Source organism: Physeter macrocephalus, chromosome 5 (assembly GCF_002837175.3).
Source record: "Physeter macrocephalus isolate SW-GA chromosome 5, ASM283717v5, whole genome shotgun sequence".
NCBI lineage: Eukaryota > Metazoa > Chordata > Mammalia > Artiodactyla > Physeteridae > Physeter > Physeter macrocephalus.
In genome coordinates this window covers 76,198,696-76,217,250 of record NC_041218.1, presented here as the reverse complement: position 1 = coordinate 76,217,250, position 18,555 = coordinate 76,198,696, and the positions used below count along the sequence as shown (strand labels likewise).

At 38.1% G+C, this 18,555-nt stretch overlaps 1 protein-coding gene across 8 annotated transcripts in view; it reads right to left on the bottom strand.

The window, feature by feature from the left end:
* The window catches only part of SP4 (Sp4 transcription factor), an 82,564-nt gene that overhangs the window by 39,078 nt on the left and 24,931 nt on the right, over positions 1–18,555 (bottom strand). For all 8 annotated transcript variants that reach the window (XR_008617423.1, XM_007120594.4, XM_055085042.1 and 5 more), the window contains exon 4: positions 4,308–4,536. Coding sequence is in view for 7 of the 8 variants with exons in the window: in XM_007120594.4 (XP_007120656.1) it covers positions 4,308–4,536 (229 nt within the window). In the remaining variant the exon portion in view is untranslated. The remainder of the gene's footprint in view (positions 1–4,307; positions 4,537–18,555) is intronic.

Here is an 18,555-nt window from a genome sequence, read left to right as displayed (position 1 = left end):
CTAGGTAGAAGATCAACAAGGAAGCAGAAGACTTGAATAACACTATAAACAAGACCTAACAGACATCCACAGAACACTCCAGCCAACAACAGCATTCTTCTCAAGAGCGCATGGAATGTTCTCCAGGACAGATCATATACTAGGCTGTGAAACAAATCTCAATAAATTTAAAAGGACAGAAATAACAAAGTTTTCTGACCACAGTGGAAGAAAACTAGAAATCATTTATAGGAGTAAACAGGAAAATTCACAAATACCTAGCAATTAAACAATATACTCCTAAATAACCAATGGGTCAAAGAAGAAATCAAAAGGGAAATTGTAAAAGACTTTGAGATGAAGAAAAATGAAAACACAACATACCCAAACTTAGGGGATACATATAAAGTAATGCTTAGAGGGAAACTTACAGCTCTAAATATCTCTATTTTAAAAGATCCTACCTCAAACCTGTCAGAATGGCTAGTATCCAAAAGAGAACAAATAACAAACATTGGCAAGGATATGGAGAAAAGGAAGCCCTCATGCACTGCTGTTGGGAATGTAAATTGGTACAACCGCTACGCCAAACAGTATGGATACTACTCAAAATATTAAAAATAGAACAAATGTAAGACCCAGGAATTCCACTCCTGGGTATTTATCCAAAGAAAGTGAAGACACTAATTGGAAAAGATACATGCACCCTTATGTTCACTTCATCATTATTCACAATAGTCAAGATATGGAAGCCACCTAAATGCCCATCAATAGATGAATGGATAAAGAAGATGTGGTGTGTGTGTGTGTGTGTGTGTGTGTGTGTATACACACACACACACACACTAAAAATTACTCAGCCACAGAAAAAGAATGAAATCTTGCCATTTTTGACAACGTGGATGGATCTAGAGGATATTATGCTAAGTGAAACAAGTCAGACAGAGAAAGACAAATACTGATTTTACTTATATGTGGAATCTAAACAACAAAATAAATGAACAAACATAACAAAACAGAAACAGAGTTACAGATACAGAGAACAAACAGGTGGTTGTCAGAGAAGAGGGGCATGGAGGGAGGAAAAAAATAGGTGAGGGAGATTGAGAGGTACAAACTGCCAGTTAAAAAATAAATGAGTCAAGGGGATGAAATGTACAGTGTGGGGAATATGGTCAACAACTATGTAATAATTTTGTACAGTGATAATATCATAACTAGATTTACTGTGATCATTGTGAAATGTATAGAAATAGTGATTCACTATACTGTGTAACAGGAACTAACAGTGTTGTAGGTCAGTTACACCTCAAAAACAAACAAACAAACAACTCACAGAAAAAGAGATCAGATTTGTGGTTACCAGAGGAGGGGAAGTGGATGAAGGCAGTCAGAAGATACAAACTTCCAGTTCTAAGGTAAATAAGTACTAGGAATGTAATCTACAACATGATAAATATAAGTAACACTGCTGTATATTATGTATGAAAATTGTTAAGAGAGCTGAATCCTAAGAGTCCCCATCACAAGGAAAAATATTTTTTCTACTTCTTTAATTTTGTAGCTACACAAGATGATAGATGTTCACTAAACTTATTATGATAATCATTTCATGATGTATTAAGTCATATTATTATGCTGTACACTTTAATACAGTGCTGTACGTCAATTGTATCTCAATAAAACTGGAAGGAAAAAAGATCTTAAATAACGTAAACTTCCATCTTAAGACAGTAAAACAGAGCAAATTAAATCTAAAATAAAGCAAGCAGAAGAAAGAAAATAATAAAGAACAGAGCAGAAACTAATGAATTAGAAAATACAAAAACAACAGAGAAAAATCAATGGAACCAAAGGCTGATTAAAGATCAACAAAACCAACAAGCCATTGGGGAGACTAACAAAAAAGAAGAAGACTCAAATTACTAGAATCAGAAATGAAAAAGGGGATATCACTACCAACCTCACAGAAATAAAAAAGATTATAAAGGAATACCACGAACAACTGTATACCAATTACTTTAAAAACTATAAGACGAACAAATTCTTGGAAAGATACAAAGTACCAAAGCTGACTCAAGAACAAGACAGAACTCAGAACAAGTAATGAGGTTCAATTAGTAGTCAAAAAAATACACACAGGAAAAGCCCAGTGAGCTTCACAGGTTCACAAAACATTTTAAAAATTAACACCAGTTCTTCACAAACTTTCAAATAATGAAACTGGAGAGAAGACTTCCCAACTCATTCTACAAGGCCAGTAATACCTTTGCCCAAACCAAAGGCATTATAAGAAAACTACAGACCAATATCTCTCATGAACATGGATGCAAAAATCCTCAACACAATAGTAAAAAATCAAATCCATCAACATATAAAAAGAATTACACAGCATGACCAAGTTGTATTTATCCCATGAATGCAAAAGTACTTTAACATTTAACAATCAATTAATGTAATATACCATATTGACAGAATAAAAAACAAAACTACATGATCACCTCAACAGATGAAGAAAAGCATCTGACACAATCAAAAACCCTTTCATGTTGGGTGAGTTGGAAGACTCATACTCCCCAATGTCAAAAGTTACCACAAAGCCAAAGTCATCAGGACAGTGTGATATTGGCATAGAGTCAGACATACAGATCAATGAAACAGAATTGAAGAGTCTAGAAATAAACCTATGTGTCTATGATAAACTGATTTTTGACAAGGGTGCCAAAACCATCCAAAGAATGGGGAAGGGACGGTCTTTCAACAAATGGTGTTGGATGAACCCTTACCTCACACCAGTTACAAAAATTAACTCCCAAACTGATCAAAGACCTAAATGTAAGAACAAAAACTATAAACCTCTTATAAGAAAAGTGGTAATCTTTGTGACCTCAGATTGGGAATGGATTCTTAGATATGACACCAAAAGCAGAGGCACCCAAAGAAAAGACTGGACTTCACAATTAAAAACTTTTGTGCTTCAAAGGACACTATCAAGAAAGTGAAAAGACAACTCAGAGACTGGGAAGAAATATTTCAAATCATAAATCTGATAAGGGACCTGTATCTAGAATATATGAAGAACTATTATAATTCAATAATAAAAAGACAAATAATCTAATTAAAATAGGCATAAGATCTTAATAGACAATTCTCTAAAGAAGACACACAGGGACTTCCCTCGTGGCACAGTGGTTAAGAATCCACCTGCCAATGCAGGGGACACGGGTTCGATCCCTGGTCCGGGAAGATCCACATGCTGCAGAGCAACTAAGCCCATGAGATACAACTACTGAGCCCACATGCCACAACTACTGAAGCCCACGTGCCTAGACCCTGTGCTCCACAAGAGAAGCCACCGCAATGAGAAGCCCGTGCACCGCAACGAAGAGTAGCCCCCACTTGCCACAACTAGAGAAAGCCCGTGCGCAGCAACGAAGACCCAACGCAGCCAAAAATAAATAAATAAAATTTTTTTAAAAAAGATACACAAATGGCCAACAGTAAGCACACGAAAACATACTTTATATCATTAGTCATCAGGGAAATGCAAATCAAAAACAAAAACCCGTACAAGAATATTTGTAGCAGCATAATAGCCAACAGGTGGAAAAAATTCCAAATGTCCAACAACTGATGAATGGGTAAGTAAAATATTGTATATCCATACAATGGAATATTATTTTGTTCATTAAAAAGAATGAAGAATTGACACATGCTATAATATGGATCAACTCTGAAAACATGCTAAGTGAATGAAACCAGTCACAAAACCCACATATTTTGGGATTCCATTTATATGAATGTCTAGAATAGGCAAATCTATACACAGAAATTAGTTTAGTGGTTGCCTAGAGCTGGGAGGGAAGAGGGAGTGATAGCTAAATAATACAGGATTTGTTTTCAGGGGAACAAAAAAGTTCTAAAATTGACTGTGGTGATGGATGTACAACTTTGTGAATATATTAAAAACCACTGAAATGTACAGTTTAAATGAGTGAATTACATGGAATGTAAGTTTTACATCAATGAAGTTGTTTTAAAATTTTACATAAATAAATGAAGAAAGAAAACCATAAAAGAAAGTGTAAGGTACATGGTAGAGGACCACTGAAATCCCATTCCCAGAATAGCTCAATCTAATCCCCTTCATAACAATATTGTATCTCAACTCTTGGGCTATAAAGCTAGTGATGTTCTAATGATCGAAGTACTCAGCCAATGGCTTGATTTTAACTAATACCCTATGTGCCTTGATTACATGTAACTGTTCATTACATGTTAGCTATTATACTAGTCTCCACTGAGTTGGGTGGCAATACAGCATTTACCTTCCTTCTCCTTCCCTACAATTAGGACAGGAACAGGCAACTCTTCGAAGCCTCTTGCCAGGCTGCACCTCTTGATCAGAAGCCTGCTGGCCTTGCTGCAAATGCACTTGTGTGAGTTGGTCAGGACTAACAGCACCTATAGTTGCATTAGCAATTCCTCCAACTGCTACGGTTACAGGAGCTATTGTAGCTTGTTGGACTTTCACTCCATCTTGTCCTTGCTGCTGACCTAAAAATGAGAGGGGGAAAAGAGTATTACAATGTTTTCTATTCCTAAAAAAAGGATTTAAAAAATTTCCATATGGACACTTTAAAGCTACCATATTTGTTCTAACAGATTATCTGTGTAAAGTACAAAAGCAAAGGGGTTAATTTAAGTTTTATACTATGCCGATCCTCCTAAAATATAATATTCTAACCTTAGCAGCTCAGGCTGCCTCTATATCTGGTTGGTGGGACTATACATAAATTTTAACCCTCTTGTGGCTTAATTTCTCCATCTGTAAAATGAAGATGAATAATCCTTGCTACCTTACTACCTCACTGAAGTGCTGTGACGATTCATGAGACATTTTTTGAGATCCTCAGATGAAAGATGTTATATAAATACAAAGCATTATTATGACCATTTCCACAGTAAGCAACGTATCTCATTCACTCCATGAAAATACAGGAATAAAAAGTAACTAAACAAAGGATTAAGTATAATGGACATTTCTCATTCCTAAACACTTTAAATTAAGCAAACATCTCTTTACTGATGAGTCTTTTTTTTAAATTTTACACATTGAGTTAAGCAGTTTTTTAAAAATGCAAAACCATGCATAATTATTACATACTGTCACTAAAATCACAGAACAGACATTTAGGATATTATTACTTCATTCACTCATGTTATATAGCTTACTTTTCACCTCTCAGGTCAGTACACATACCAACTTGGCTATGTTGGCTTAGGGAAAAATATGATAAGCAATATATAATATGAGAAAATTTACATGGCTTAAGTTGATCCTGAGTGTACATGAGTATGCCTTATAATTATACTTTCTCTCAACATAGTTCTCCTTTCTCAGGTGTGGGAATAGCAAGTATGTGAAGGGGCAGAAAAGAAAACATCAATTTATGAAGGAATGCTCCCACCTCAGAGTTGATGTAAGAATTAAATACGTTAATTTTTACAAACCCCTTACCACCACACAGTGCCTGGCAAAGAATTGTTCATTACATGTTAGCTATTATTATTACCAGTCTCCACTGAGTTGAGTGGCAATACAAGAATAAAATATGGTTACAGAAACAAACATGTGAGTACTGCATATAAAATAAAAGGGTTTATTTTAAAGCTGCGTATGTAGTACTTTAAACATGCGAAGCAACCAAGAAAAGACAGTAAAAATTAGCAAGTGAGAAAATAGCACACATTTTCAAAACAAAATTAAACCTTTAACTTTGCCAGCCAAAGTCAATCTCACCCTCCTCTGTGTAGTCACAGCAATCTGAAACCTTTGGTAGCACCAATAATTTTAATACAAATAAAATATACGTGGGGCTTCCCTGGTGGCGCAGTGGTTAAGGATCCGCCTGCCAATGCAGGGGACACGGGTTTGAGCCCTGGTCCGGGAAGATCCCACATGCCGCAGAGCAACTAAGCCCGTGCGCCACAACTACTGAGCCTGCACTCTAGAGCCCATGAGCCACAACGACTGAGCCTGTGTGCCTGGAGCCTGTGCTCCACAACAAGAGAAGCCACCGTAATGAGAAGCCCGCGCAGAGCAAGGTAGAGTGGCCCACGCTCCCCGCAACTAGAGAAGAGCCTGCGCGCAGCAACGAAGACCCAACACAGCCAAAAATTAATAATAATAAAAAAAAATGTGTTCTGTCACTGCTTTAGTAGAGACACATATTTTAGTTCTTCTAGTAAAGTTTAAATTTTCGTTCACCTTTGCATTAACAAGGTGTGATAGGTAAAGAAATGAAAAGTAAAGCGAGAAGTTGTGAGTTCACATCCCATTCAGTGACTGTACACTTGGAGATCCTCACTTTCCTCACCTCTAATAATACTGACCTCCCTAAAATTCCTGTCCCTTATCTACTTTAAAGAGTTGTTTATGAAGATCAAATTGATTTTCTAATGGGTAAAGGCTTTGTAAACTGTAAAGCAATATGTAAAGTATAATTATTATGCCTCAATGCAGCTTTCGGGCACACATAAGTTTTACATACTCGGTAAAACCAGATTCCTTAAGGATGACGGCTAAGCAAACTATTCAAACTACTTATGCATCTAGAAGCACAGTGATACACATACTCCCTATTTACTGGGGGAAAAAAGCGTTTTTGGAAATGGGAGTTCTATCCAAACCAGTACTAAACACTATAGAAAGTCTTTATAGCTTGGTCCCTATGGAGATGTAGGTAGTTCAGGTTGGCAAGTATTCTTTATGTCCCCTGAAGTCATGAGATATTTCTGGCCGTAATTTTTCCAGCTACTGTTTATACAACAGTTGGTCATTCCTATCAGGTTGCAATGATATTTATTTAAGATGCCCTTCATTATGTCAAAGAACTGCTAGAGATCCATGATCACTGGCTGATGATACCATTTCAACAGACTCTCAAGCCTCCCTACAAATGTTTATTTGTTGAATGCCTAAACAACTTGAGGAGTTATTTCAAGGAATACTACTAAGCAAACCATATTTGAATTTAAATATTTAAGGCTGACAACTCTCTTGACTTCTTAACCTAGATGTCCCAGACAGTTCAACAACAGCTCAATACTACTTTTCTTTTATTTCTACTGTGACCGATCAAGAACAAGCCACCAAACTCCTTACTAAGGCCTCCAAAGCCCTGCTCAAGTTTAACTCCACCCACCTCTCAGACCTCATCTTGTATTAGTCTCTCCCTTGCTCACTCTACTCCTAACACACTTGCCTTTTTCTCTGGTCCTCAAACAAATCAGGCTCATTCCCTGCTCAGGGACTTTGCACACACTCTCTAGTCTGGGCGAGGATGCCTTTGCACCCAGATCTTTGCACAGCTGACTCGTTAGTAACAGTCTGATCTCAGTTCAAATCCTCCTCTTTAGAAATGCCATTCCTGACCACATCACCATAGTTCCCCTTAGTCCATTTCTGTATCATCACCAAGTTTTGTCTTACTTGCCTTAAATTATCTTGTCCTTTTATTTTTTTCTGTCTTCGCCTCACTTCTGAACGTTCAGTGCCATGGTAACAGAGATCCTGCCTGTTATGTTCACTGCTGTATCTCCAGATGTGGAACAGAGCCCAAACAACAGAGCCACTCAATAACAAGCTTAATAAAGGAAAGTTTAAAAGAAAAACACATTTTAATGCTGTTTGGATCATATCACTTCCGTGCTCAGTAACTTTCATTCATTCCCCATTGACCAAAGTCTGGCATTGAAAGGACTCCACCACAGGGACTCAGCTCCTGGCTCACAGATTTCCTCCTAAAGGCCAAATTATCTCCAGATGTGGAACAGAGCCCAAACAACAGAGCCACTCAATAACATAAGCTTAATAAAGGAAAGTTTAAAAGAAAAACACATTTTAATGCTGTTTTGATCATATCACTTCCGTGCTCAGTAACTTTCATTCATTCCCCATTGACCAAAGTCTGGCATTGAAAGGACTCCACCACAGGGACTCAGCTCCTGGCTCACAGATTTCCTCCTAAAGGCCAAATCCAACGTGCATTTTCTCAACGCACATAAATAAGACTACACTGCTACATGTGACACCATTGACTACTCGGTCCTTAAAACTTGACTCTTGGAGCTAACTCCCTCCATTCTCAGAAACTCTTCCTCTCTGCTAGCTTTCCCTGTCAGCATTTAAACCTAAACTGACGCCACATTCTTAAAAGATTTATCTACACTGGTTGCCTTTACTCCTCATTTCTTTCTTTCTTTCTTTTCTTTCTTTCTTTCTATCTATCTATCTATCGGCTGCATTGGGTCTTCGTGCTGCGCATGGGCTTTCTCTAGTTGTGGAGAGCAGGGGCTACTCTTCGTTGCGGTGCTCAGCCTTCTCAGAGCGCAGGCTCAGTAGTTGTGGTGCAACGGCTTAGCTGCTCCACGGCATGTGGGATCTTTCCCATATCAGGGATCGAACCCGTGTCCCCTGCATTGGCAAGTGGATTCTTAACCACTGTGCCACCAGGGAAGTCCCTCCCATTCTCTCTTTAAACTACTGAAATTAGGTGTCCAACCCATCATTTGGCTAAAATGATGACAGAACGAACGATTTCTCTGATGGTAACCCCAAACATACTCTTCCCTTTGATCTTATTTCACCTCTGGAGCACCTAATCCCACCCTCTTCTTGAAATGCTCTCCTTCTTGGGCTTCTCTGGTACTACTCACCACTGCTGTTCCTCCCACTTCTCTAGCCACCCCCACATAGTTCCAACTTCTCATTCTAACTTGCTCCTTGGTTTATTCACACACTTTCATAACTTTTACTACTATGTGTAAGCTGTATCTCCCAAATCTGTACCTTATGCTCAAACACCTCTCATGAGTGTCAGACTCTTCTTGTCATCTGCCAGGGAACATTTCCACACAGATTTTTCACAAGAAATCTGTCTAGGAATCAGACAGGTTATGCCACAAAAATGGTACTCCGAGCTACCATTTTCTCTTGCTTGATTACTACAATAGCTTCCTAACTGGTCTCCCTGCTACCACTGTCCTCTATAAGTTCACTCTTAACATTGTTTCCAGAAGAATCATACTTGCAGAACTATTATACAATAAGAATATCCTGGGGCTTCCCTGGTGGCTCAGTGGTTAAGAATCCACCTGCCAGTGCAGGGGACATGGGTTCGAGCCCTGGTCCGGGAAGATCCCACACACTGTGGAGCAACTAAGCCCGTGCACCACCACTACTGAGCCTGCGCTCTAGAGCCCACGTGCTGCAACTACTGAGCTCACGTGCTGCAACTACTGAAGCCCAAGGGCCTAGAACCTGTGCTCCGCAACAAGAGAAGCCACCGCAATGAGAAGCCCATGCACCGCAACGAAGAGTAGACCCCACTCACCGCAACTAGAGAAAGCCCGCGTGCAGCAACGAAGACCCAACGCAGCCAAAAATAAATAAATAAATAACTTTAAAGTGTACATTGGAAAAAAAAAGAATATTCTGTAATAGATAAAAAGAATGAAAGAAATCTTTATGCACTAACCTAAATAAACCTCTAAAATATATGGCTGAATGAAACAAAGTTACTGATGTTTACATTATGATATATACTACAGACATTATATATTTCCTACAATGATTTTCACACCTAACACATAAATTGAAAAAAGTCTGAAAGGATATGTAACAAACTGATTAACAGTGCTGACTTCTAAAAGGGGGTCTGAGATTGGAGTGTAGTCAGCAGGAGTGTTAGCCTGCACTCTTTTTTTAAACAAGGAAAATGTTTCCATGTATTACTAGCATATTAAATAATTTTTAAAGGAAAAAACCTGCTGGTAATTAACAGACCCAATATGGAACTTTATTATTGCTTTTATCTGCATTTATCTGATTCCTAATAGAATTGAACATGTTCTTCAAATATGTGTTGGCCATCTGAATACCTTTTCTGAATTGTGTGTTCAAATCCTTTGCCATTTATCTACTATGGCTTAGGTCTTTTCTTTTGTGTAGCTCTATTTATTAAGGACACTTCGTCTTGTTTAAAATATTTTCTATGATGTATAAGCTTTAACCACATATATTAAAATCAAAGGAAATATGGCTTGGTCAAGCCCTGCAAAGTCAGCTATAAATGACATTTTTAAAACTTTGATGCCTTCACAACATTTAAATACAATGGGAACACAGGGGGAGAAGTAGAAATAATAAAAGATGAAGATACAACCTTATTGTCCATTTCCTTTGACTGTACTGATTTGATCCTCTTAGCATTTCACACCAACCCTTTGAGGGAAGTAGGACAGTTAATATTTTCGTTTTATAAATAAGAGAATATAATCCAACTGGTCCTTATTTATTCTTATGGAAAAAAACATGACTCGCAAGATTTGAATGACAGATAACATTACTGTGTACGTAAAATAGGCCTATACATTTGAAAAATAAAAGAAACCCCAACTATTGGTAAAAAAATTAACCCAACTACCAATTCACTGAAAATGATCTATTTAATAATAGTGAAGCAAAGGTTCAAAATACTATTTTAAGTACATGTTTCATAATTGTGTTTTTTACACACAGTCTAGGATATAAGGTTATCTACTAGATTTGAACAGGAAAAACAAAAACTGTTGACTTCCATAATATAAAACTTGCTGTGGAGGGCTAGAGGGACTTCTTACTCTTGTGAAAACATTAAAATGATTCTTAAATCAGCCTATTTTGGCTTATTTATTTCCTCTACAGATTTAACTGGGAGTCTGTCTAAACAAAGGCCTCTGAAGGAAAGAATATATGTCTCCTTACTTTGATGCAAATAATTTTCAATAACTATACTCTGAAATAGGATTTGGTTGCCTTATAATCTAACTTAAAACAGACAAGAAGGCTGTGTATTCCTAAACATAAAAAGATAACCAGGTATGTCTAGGGCTGGGGGGCGGGGGGGGGTAGGGAGAAGAAATGGGAAGTGACTGCTAATGTCCCTGGGGTTTCTTTATGAGGTTATGAAAATGTCCTAAAATTATATCATGGTGATGGATACACAATTCTGTGAATACACTAAAAGCCAATGAATGTAAACTTTAGATGGCTGTATCATATGGTATATGAATCACACCTCAATAAAGCTGTTCAAAAAAAAAAAAGTTAACTAAAAATTCTACTCTTGTTGGCTCTAAGTCTCTTTAAACTAGTGATTCTCACCTGGAGGTATTTTTGTCTTCCAGGGGATATCTGCCAATGTCCAGAGACATTTTTGGTTTTCACAACTTGGAAGGTACTACTGGTATTTAGTGGATAGAGGCCAGGGATGCTCTTAAACATCTTACAGTGTACAGGACAGGCCCTCAAAACAAAGAATTATTTGGTCTAAAATGTCAATAGTGCTGAGGTTAAGAAACCCTACTTAAACTGAGCTTCCATAACTCAACTAATGTTCATGGCCCTCATTTATTCATTATAAACAACCAGAACCAAAATCAAATATATGAAAAATTAAAACATGGTACATTTATATGCCTAGAAAAATGATAAACTATATGCGTCTCCATTAAAAAAAAAAAAAGCAACTACATGACTCTGAATTAAAGCCCTTACAAAGAGAGTAACATACATTTGGGAACAGACTTTGACAGATATATGACTTGGATAGATTCCATAGTACAGTGGTAGTAAAAAGAATAATACCTTGAGTTTGAAATTATGCTTATTCCAAAATACTTCTTTACCTATTGAAGAGCTGTCAACTCTGTGTTTTTCTACATATGAACTATAACCTGAAAACATTAAGAAATAACTGAGTCTTCTCTGCACTTCTTAAATGAAGGTGAACGATATATTAGCAAATGATTTCCATGACCTACCATGGGTCATGTACAAGTTGTAAACCTATACTGAGTCCCTGAGTAGGTACAACGGACAGTTTAGCAATACCTATAGTTTAAACAGAGCTTTGAAGTCAGGCAGATCTGTCTTTGTGTTCTAAATCTCTGTAGTTTCTTCGAGTGGCAGGAATTAACTGAGATAACGCATGTAATACACTTAGCACAATGTGTGGAGTACAATAAACAGTTAACTCCAATATATCTGAAATTGCATAACTGGTTAAGTACAAATACTTAATAACAGCCGCTCCGATTTCTATAAGTCTTAGATCTTTGCATAAGAACCTAGTGTACAAGTGAGATTTATTCATTCGACAAACATTTCCTGAGTCCCTGCTACATGCTTAACACTGCTGGAGAAATAAAGATAAATAAAGTCTGACCTGAAACTCGAACGTGTGGGGAAGACAAGTTTAAACAAATAATTCTAATATGTGCTACAACAAAAACATAACATAAGATGCCTAAGTAGTACAGAGGAAGATTATTTATTGGAAAGGAGAAACAATGAAGGTTTCATGGAGGAGATAAAACCACTGCCAGGTAGAAAGAATAAAGGTAAACAGGAAGGCAATGGGAATGGGTACATTTATAGGCATAACTCTGAGACAGCATATTGCTGGAGATTACAGTTCCAGGAAATGAGGGGCTAAAGGTAGTGCTGGAGGGATAGATCAGGAAGGGCCTTATTCAATTTCTTAAACAAGTGACTTTCTGGGGTGGGGGTGTGAGGGGTGGATCCTTGTTAAAAATCATGGCCACCCCTCCCTTCCCCAACCAGAGAACAGCTGCCATATAATAATCACCTACATTTACTGAATTTATTAAATGGCCAGAATACATAATCAACTACTTTATACTTTATCACCTAATGCCCTCTCTGAAGGCTCTGAGAGGTTAGGTAAATTTCCCAAGGTTATACAGCTGCTATCAAGTACAGCTTCTATCAAGTTACAAAGCCAGGGTGTGAACCTGGTTCAGCCTGAATCCAGAGCCCTGTACTCTTTTCCAGGTGGCTATGGTATCTCCTTGGGAAACAGGGATATTATTTGGGCTTTGGAGGCAATAGAGAGTTATCAATGGTCTTAAACAGAAAATTAATGGATTCAAGGTCACATTTTAGATACAACATTGCCAAACAATCAATGGAATGGAGTGTGGAAGTTCTATTCATAATTTTCAAATAAGACCTGTAGAAGACCCATCATTATATCCTCCATATTACATTATGGACATGACTTTATCAGTGTTCTAAATGACCTTTACTCAGATTAGATAGGAAAGCTGCCTAAACCAGCCCTATGCATCAATTTAAGATTTTGCTTTTCATTACCATTTATTGAAAAAAACAAAAAAAACTCCACACACAACCAGGTCAAGCTTGGTTTACAAGCTGTACATCTCTTAAAATAGGTCAGAAATTCAACAACACCTAGTAGACACTAGGCTGTATTTCAAGAGCAGGTATCTCAGAGGTATACATAAGTAAAACCTGCCAACCAATTTTCATGCTTGAAGGTGTTGCTCTTTTGAACCTCCTTGAACTAGGAAGGAAAGGCAACTCCAATCACTTAGGATCTGCTATTGATGAGGCATGGCAGGTGGTAATTAAGCTTTTACACTCTCATTTTAAGTCCTAAAGTGGTTGCCATTATTCATGAAAAGCAGATGTCGACCATGAAGAGCAGATTTGGGCAACGTTTTAAAAATGAACCCTAAACTTCACTAATGATCTGATACCTGAATTCAAGAAAGTGAAAGGAAGAACTATCCTATTTTTACAGAATGAATACACTTAGAAGGGACATCAAAGCAGAATTAAGAAGCAAGCAGTGAGAATGCTGATTGTAAGAAAACAAACACTAGTAATCTCCAAAGTGTCTTTACTATATAACCCTACCAGTAAAAATATCTTAACTTCGTAACCCAAAATACTTCTTTAGGGCTTCCCTGGTGGCACAGTGGTTAAGAATCCGCCTGTCAATGCAGGGGACACGGGTTCGAGCCCTGGTGCGGGAAGATCCCACATGGCGTGGAGCAACTAAGGCCATGCACCACAACTGCTGAGCTTGCGCTCCAGAGCCCTCGAGCCACAACTCCTAAAGCCCGGGAGCCTAGAGCCCGCGCTCTGCAACAGGGGAGGCCACCGCAGTGAGAAGCCCATGCACCACAGCGAAGAGCGGCCCCCGCTCACCGCAACTAGAGAAAGCCCACGTGCAGCAACAAAGACTCAACATAGCCAAAAAAAATTTTTTTAATTAAAAAAAAAAAGCATTAATAACTTGAAAAGTCTGAAACTGGAAACCTATGAAGGCTATGACGAAGGGAAAAGGAGTACACAATCAAATCTGGGTTTTAGGAAAACTCTGGAATGTCAAGTATGTGACAGAAGAGCTAGAGGCAGAGAAGCCAGTTAAGAAGCTATTTTACCTTCCAGATGATGAGTCCCTGAAAAAGAACACTGACAATAGAAAGGAAGATCTCAATAAAAGAAAAATAATTATAATAACAAAAAATGGTTGCTAGCACTTAGTGAAAACTTCTCTGTGCTCTAAGCACTGTGCAAAAGCACTTTACATATATTATTCCACTAAAGTAACAGTATTATTGCCATTTTACAGATGAGAACACTAATACCTAGAAAAACACTTAACTGAGATTTAAGTGGTAAAACCAAGACTTGAATCAAGGTCTGTCTAAATTCCAAGGTTCAGGCACAACCACAAACTCTGGCTAAAATCACTGCTAATCCCAAAACTTCTGAACTTCATCCTCATCCTCATCCTCACCTTGTTCTCTAGTTATCTGACTGGAAACACACTCTCAATTCAGCAACCTCTTCTGGCTTCATCTGGCATCCTTTGCTAATAGTCCCTTGCCTCTTTGAACTTCTGCCATATTCAGTGGTAATTCCCCTCAGAAAACAAATTGATTTCGTCTTCTAATACTGCCTCAGAAAACATATTTCTTCTCTCTCTCCAGTCCTTCCCTCTGCACTAGTTCTATATTGCTATCGAACCAATCTCCTTGAAATCAGATTAGCCCCCTCCCATCCAAGTCCATATTATGCAACCTAAAATGTAAATTTAACCATGATATTCCACTTCTTAAGGTTCCCCCGAGGGCTCCTCATAGCTTTCAGGATACCTTTTCAATTCTTATCATGACAAGGGAAGAATCTCCATGACCCGGCCCTTGCCACCACAACTAGAGCATATAAACTCTTGGTCTGAACACATGAAACTATCTGTGGTTCCCTGATCACATCATGACATGACTCTGACCTTTTGCCTGGAATATCCTTTCTCTGCCAACCTGGCTAATTTCCTGCCATCCTATCTGAGCTATTCTGTATCACCTCCTTAAGAATCCTTCCTCACAAATTCCCTCATTTGATTACACAGTACTGTATCCTAAGGGGACTGGTTCCAGGACCCTCTGTGTTTACCAAAACCAGCTCAAGTTCCATAGTCAGCCCTCCATATCCACAGGTTCCGCAACCATGGATTCAACCAATCACCGAAGTGTTTACCTGTCCTTTGTCTATGTTCTGCAGTTGGTTGAACCCACAGATGTGGAACACGCAAATATGGAGGGCGGGGCCGACTATGCACTTTTATGTCCCCACAGAAGACAGTTCCTTCTACTTAAAGCATTATCACACTACATCATAACTAATCTGATTTCTAACCAGCCGCCCACATCCCTGCTCCAGTTACATATTTATGTACTCTTTAATGCCTTCTTTAGCATTGTGGTCTCTATACCTAGCATAGTACTTAGCAACTAATAGGACCGCAATAAATTTTTACCAAATGAATGAACGTAATCAGTCCTTAAAAGCCTTTCTCTACTAGCCCCCAATATAGTGTCCTCTTCCTGTTTTCATCAAACTTATCCAAAGTGTATCCTACACTTGCTAGGTCATATTTTTACCACTCATTCATCCAAATAAATGCTTTCACAGTTTTGCTGTAACATTCCCTAAGCTTTACAAAGTAGTACTGTCCTATAGAACTTTCTGCAATAATGAAGAAATTCAGTATCAGGGCTCTCCAATATGGCAGCCTCTAGCCACATGTGGCTATTAGCTATCGGAATGCAGTCCAAATGACAAAATAAGTTTTTAATTTTAATTAGTTTTACCTTAAATAGTCACATGTGGCTTGTGGCTTTCATACTGAACAGCACAGTTCTCGGATCTCATCAAGTTTCAAACACAAAATTCCACGAACTTTTCTCAATACTCACTCTCCAAGTCATCTTTTCAATGTTTAACACTGTGAGATTCCTCTTCGTTGTTGACATACAACCCTGTCCTCCTCCTATCTCCCTGACTGCTCTCACTTCTCTAGACTCAACCCTTCCTTTGTCCCCAGAAGACTGAGTGTAACCCTAAGGCTAGCTGTCACTCTACTGCACTTCAAACTCAAAACTGTCTCCCTTATCAATCTCACATACTGCCATAACATCAACCACCAGCTCTCTGTAGAAGACTTCCAAATCCAGAACGTCACCTCTGATCCCTCTTCTCAGGTACAATCTCCAAATACAAACTGGACATCTCCAAAAAAATGTTTTACTATTAACTCAAACTTTAAAAATATCAAAATTCAGGTTCATCACTTTGCTTTTCTCAATGTCGTTTCTTTGAACAGTGCAATCATTCTCATGGCCACCTGGGCTCAAACTCTTAAGGATTACCTTTACCTTATTCTTTCCTCTCTATAGTTATGCGTCAAATCCTGTCAACTGTTTTCTTAAAGTCTCTTGAGTCACACTTTACACCCAGGTTCTGATTTCCCATCACTGATATCTGAGCTAACTCTACGGTCCCAAAATTGGCTTTCCTGTTTCTCCTATGTCTGCTAGATAATAAAACTAAAATACCACTTCATAAATGAAACTTCCCTTCCTCTATCCCTCCAAAAATTAACACATTCACACACTCCTTCAGTGACTTGTGCCCTGTCTTTGGTCTGACACTCTCAGGCTATAAACAAACTTCTACCAATCTTGCCAACTGCATCTTCTACCATTTCCCTCAAAGTCTCCACTTTGATTACACAGTACTGTATCCACAGGGGACTGGTTCTAACTAAAAGGATCTACCAATTCTTTCTTAAATATGTAAAGCACATTCCAGCTTCCTCTCTTTTGTATCTGTTGTTTCTTTGGCCAATAATGCGTTCCTTCTTACTTCATGCTTTTGGGGGGCTTCCCCCTCCTTCAAGAATCAGTTCAAGCCTCCTAGGTGTCATAAAGCCTTTCATTTCTATCCTGGCTCTCAGTGGCATCTTTCTGCTTTTAATTTCAATATAACTACCTTTTATCATTCAGCTTGCTTTTACTATATTATTTCTATGTACAGTCTTTAATTTTAATGAATATTCTGTCTCCTCATAGAACAGAACCTTTTTTGAAGGCCGGGACTATGTCTTATACCATCTTTATGTTCCAGGAATTTAGCTCTGTGCCTACACTTAGTAGGAACTTAAGGACTAATCACAAAAAAGATATGTAGTTAAGAGGTTACAAGTAATAAGAAAAAGAGAAAACCAGCAACTAGGGACACTAACAACTCAATGATAGGAAATAATAGGGGAAAAAAGCAGTCTGACATGACGGCAGAGAATTGGCAAAGGCAATCACGGAATCAGGAAATAGTGTACTGGCATCTGAAAACAGCAAAATCTTTTAACAATGATCATCAAATGACAGGATTTTTCTCTTTTATAGGGAGTTCACCCAAACAAGCAGTGCTCAAAATAAACAGGTAAGATATAGGGTTTCTGTTTTAATTATCTTTCTTTCCCCCCACAATGGTATTTATTTTAATGAAATCTGATACATCAAGGCAAGCTAGCTTGTGTAGGCTGGTATGAGGATTCCTAAAACATTAGAATGATAGTCTTAATTGCATAGAAGTTTACAGCTGATCTGTCCAGTCCTGGAAACACAGAAGTGGCACTCAGTGCTACCAGGGTACAGTATGCCCTGTCAGTTCTTAGGCGCACAGCTTAAAATAGTTGTGCAGTTCAGGGCCAAGGGAGGCTGAGCCAACACTGTTAGGCTGTCACGGATCAGTCTAACCCCATAGATGGCTATTTTAAGATTCATCTCTAAACAGCAAACTGAGCAACCAGGAAAGACTAGCTTTCTACTTCCAAGTGTACATGAACCAGGCACAGATTTTCTCTAAAACCATAGAGGGAATCATTCTAACCATATAAGAACCATCCTACATCCTCTACCATGCAATCCAGACCCATCTTCAGTTGTGGGGAATTCAGTTCTAGTCACCTCTTTTCAGTTCCAATTAAGATGAGTATGAGCACATCTTTGGGGCGGGGGAGAATTTTTAAAATTATATTGACTTTCTTGAACAGAAATAACATTTGGCATATTTGTGGGGGGTAGAACACAGACAAAGAAAAGGTTCTGTTCACTTACATGAATTCACATATTAATTTAAAATCTCATTTTCAGAAATAAACCTTAGAAGACAGAACTGTCTGTGCATTTGATAGAAGAGACTAACAAATAATTTAAAGATGTGTGTAGACAAGGAAATGAATGAACTCCACTGTAAAATTATAATCAAAGCCTAATTCTTAATAAATGATCTCTACATTTCCTCTTAAATAGTTCTAAGAACTCCTAAGTTTAACTATTTTGTCCTTTTAA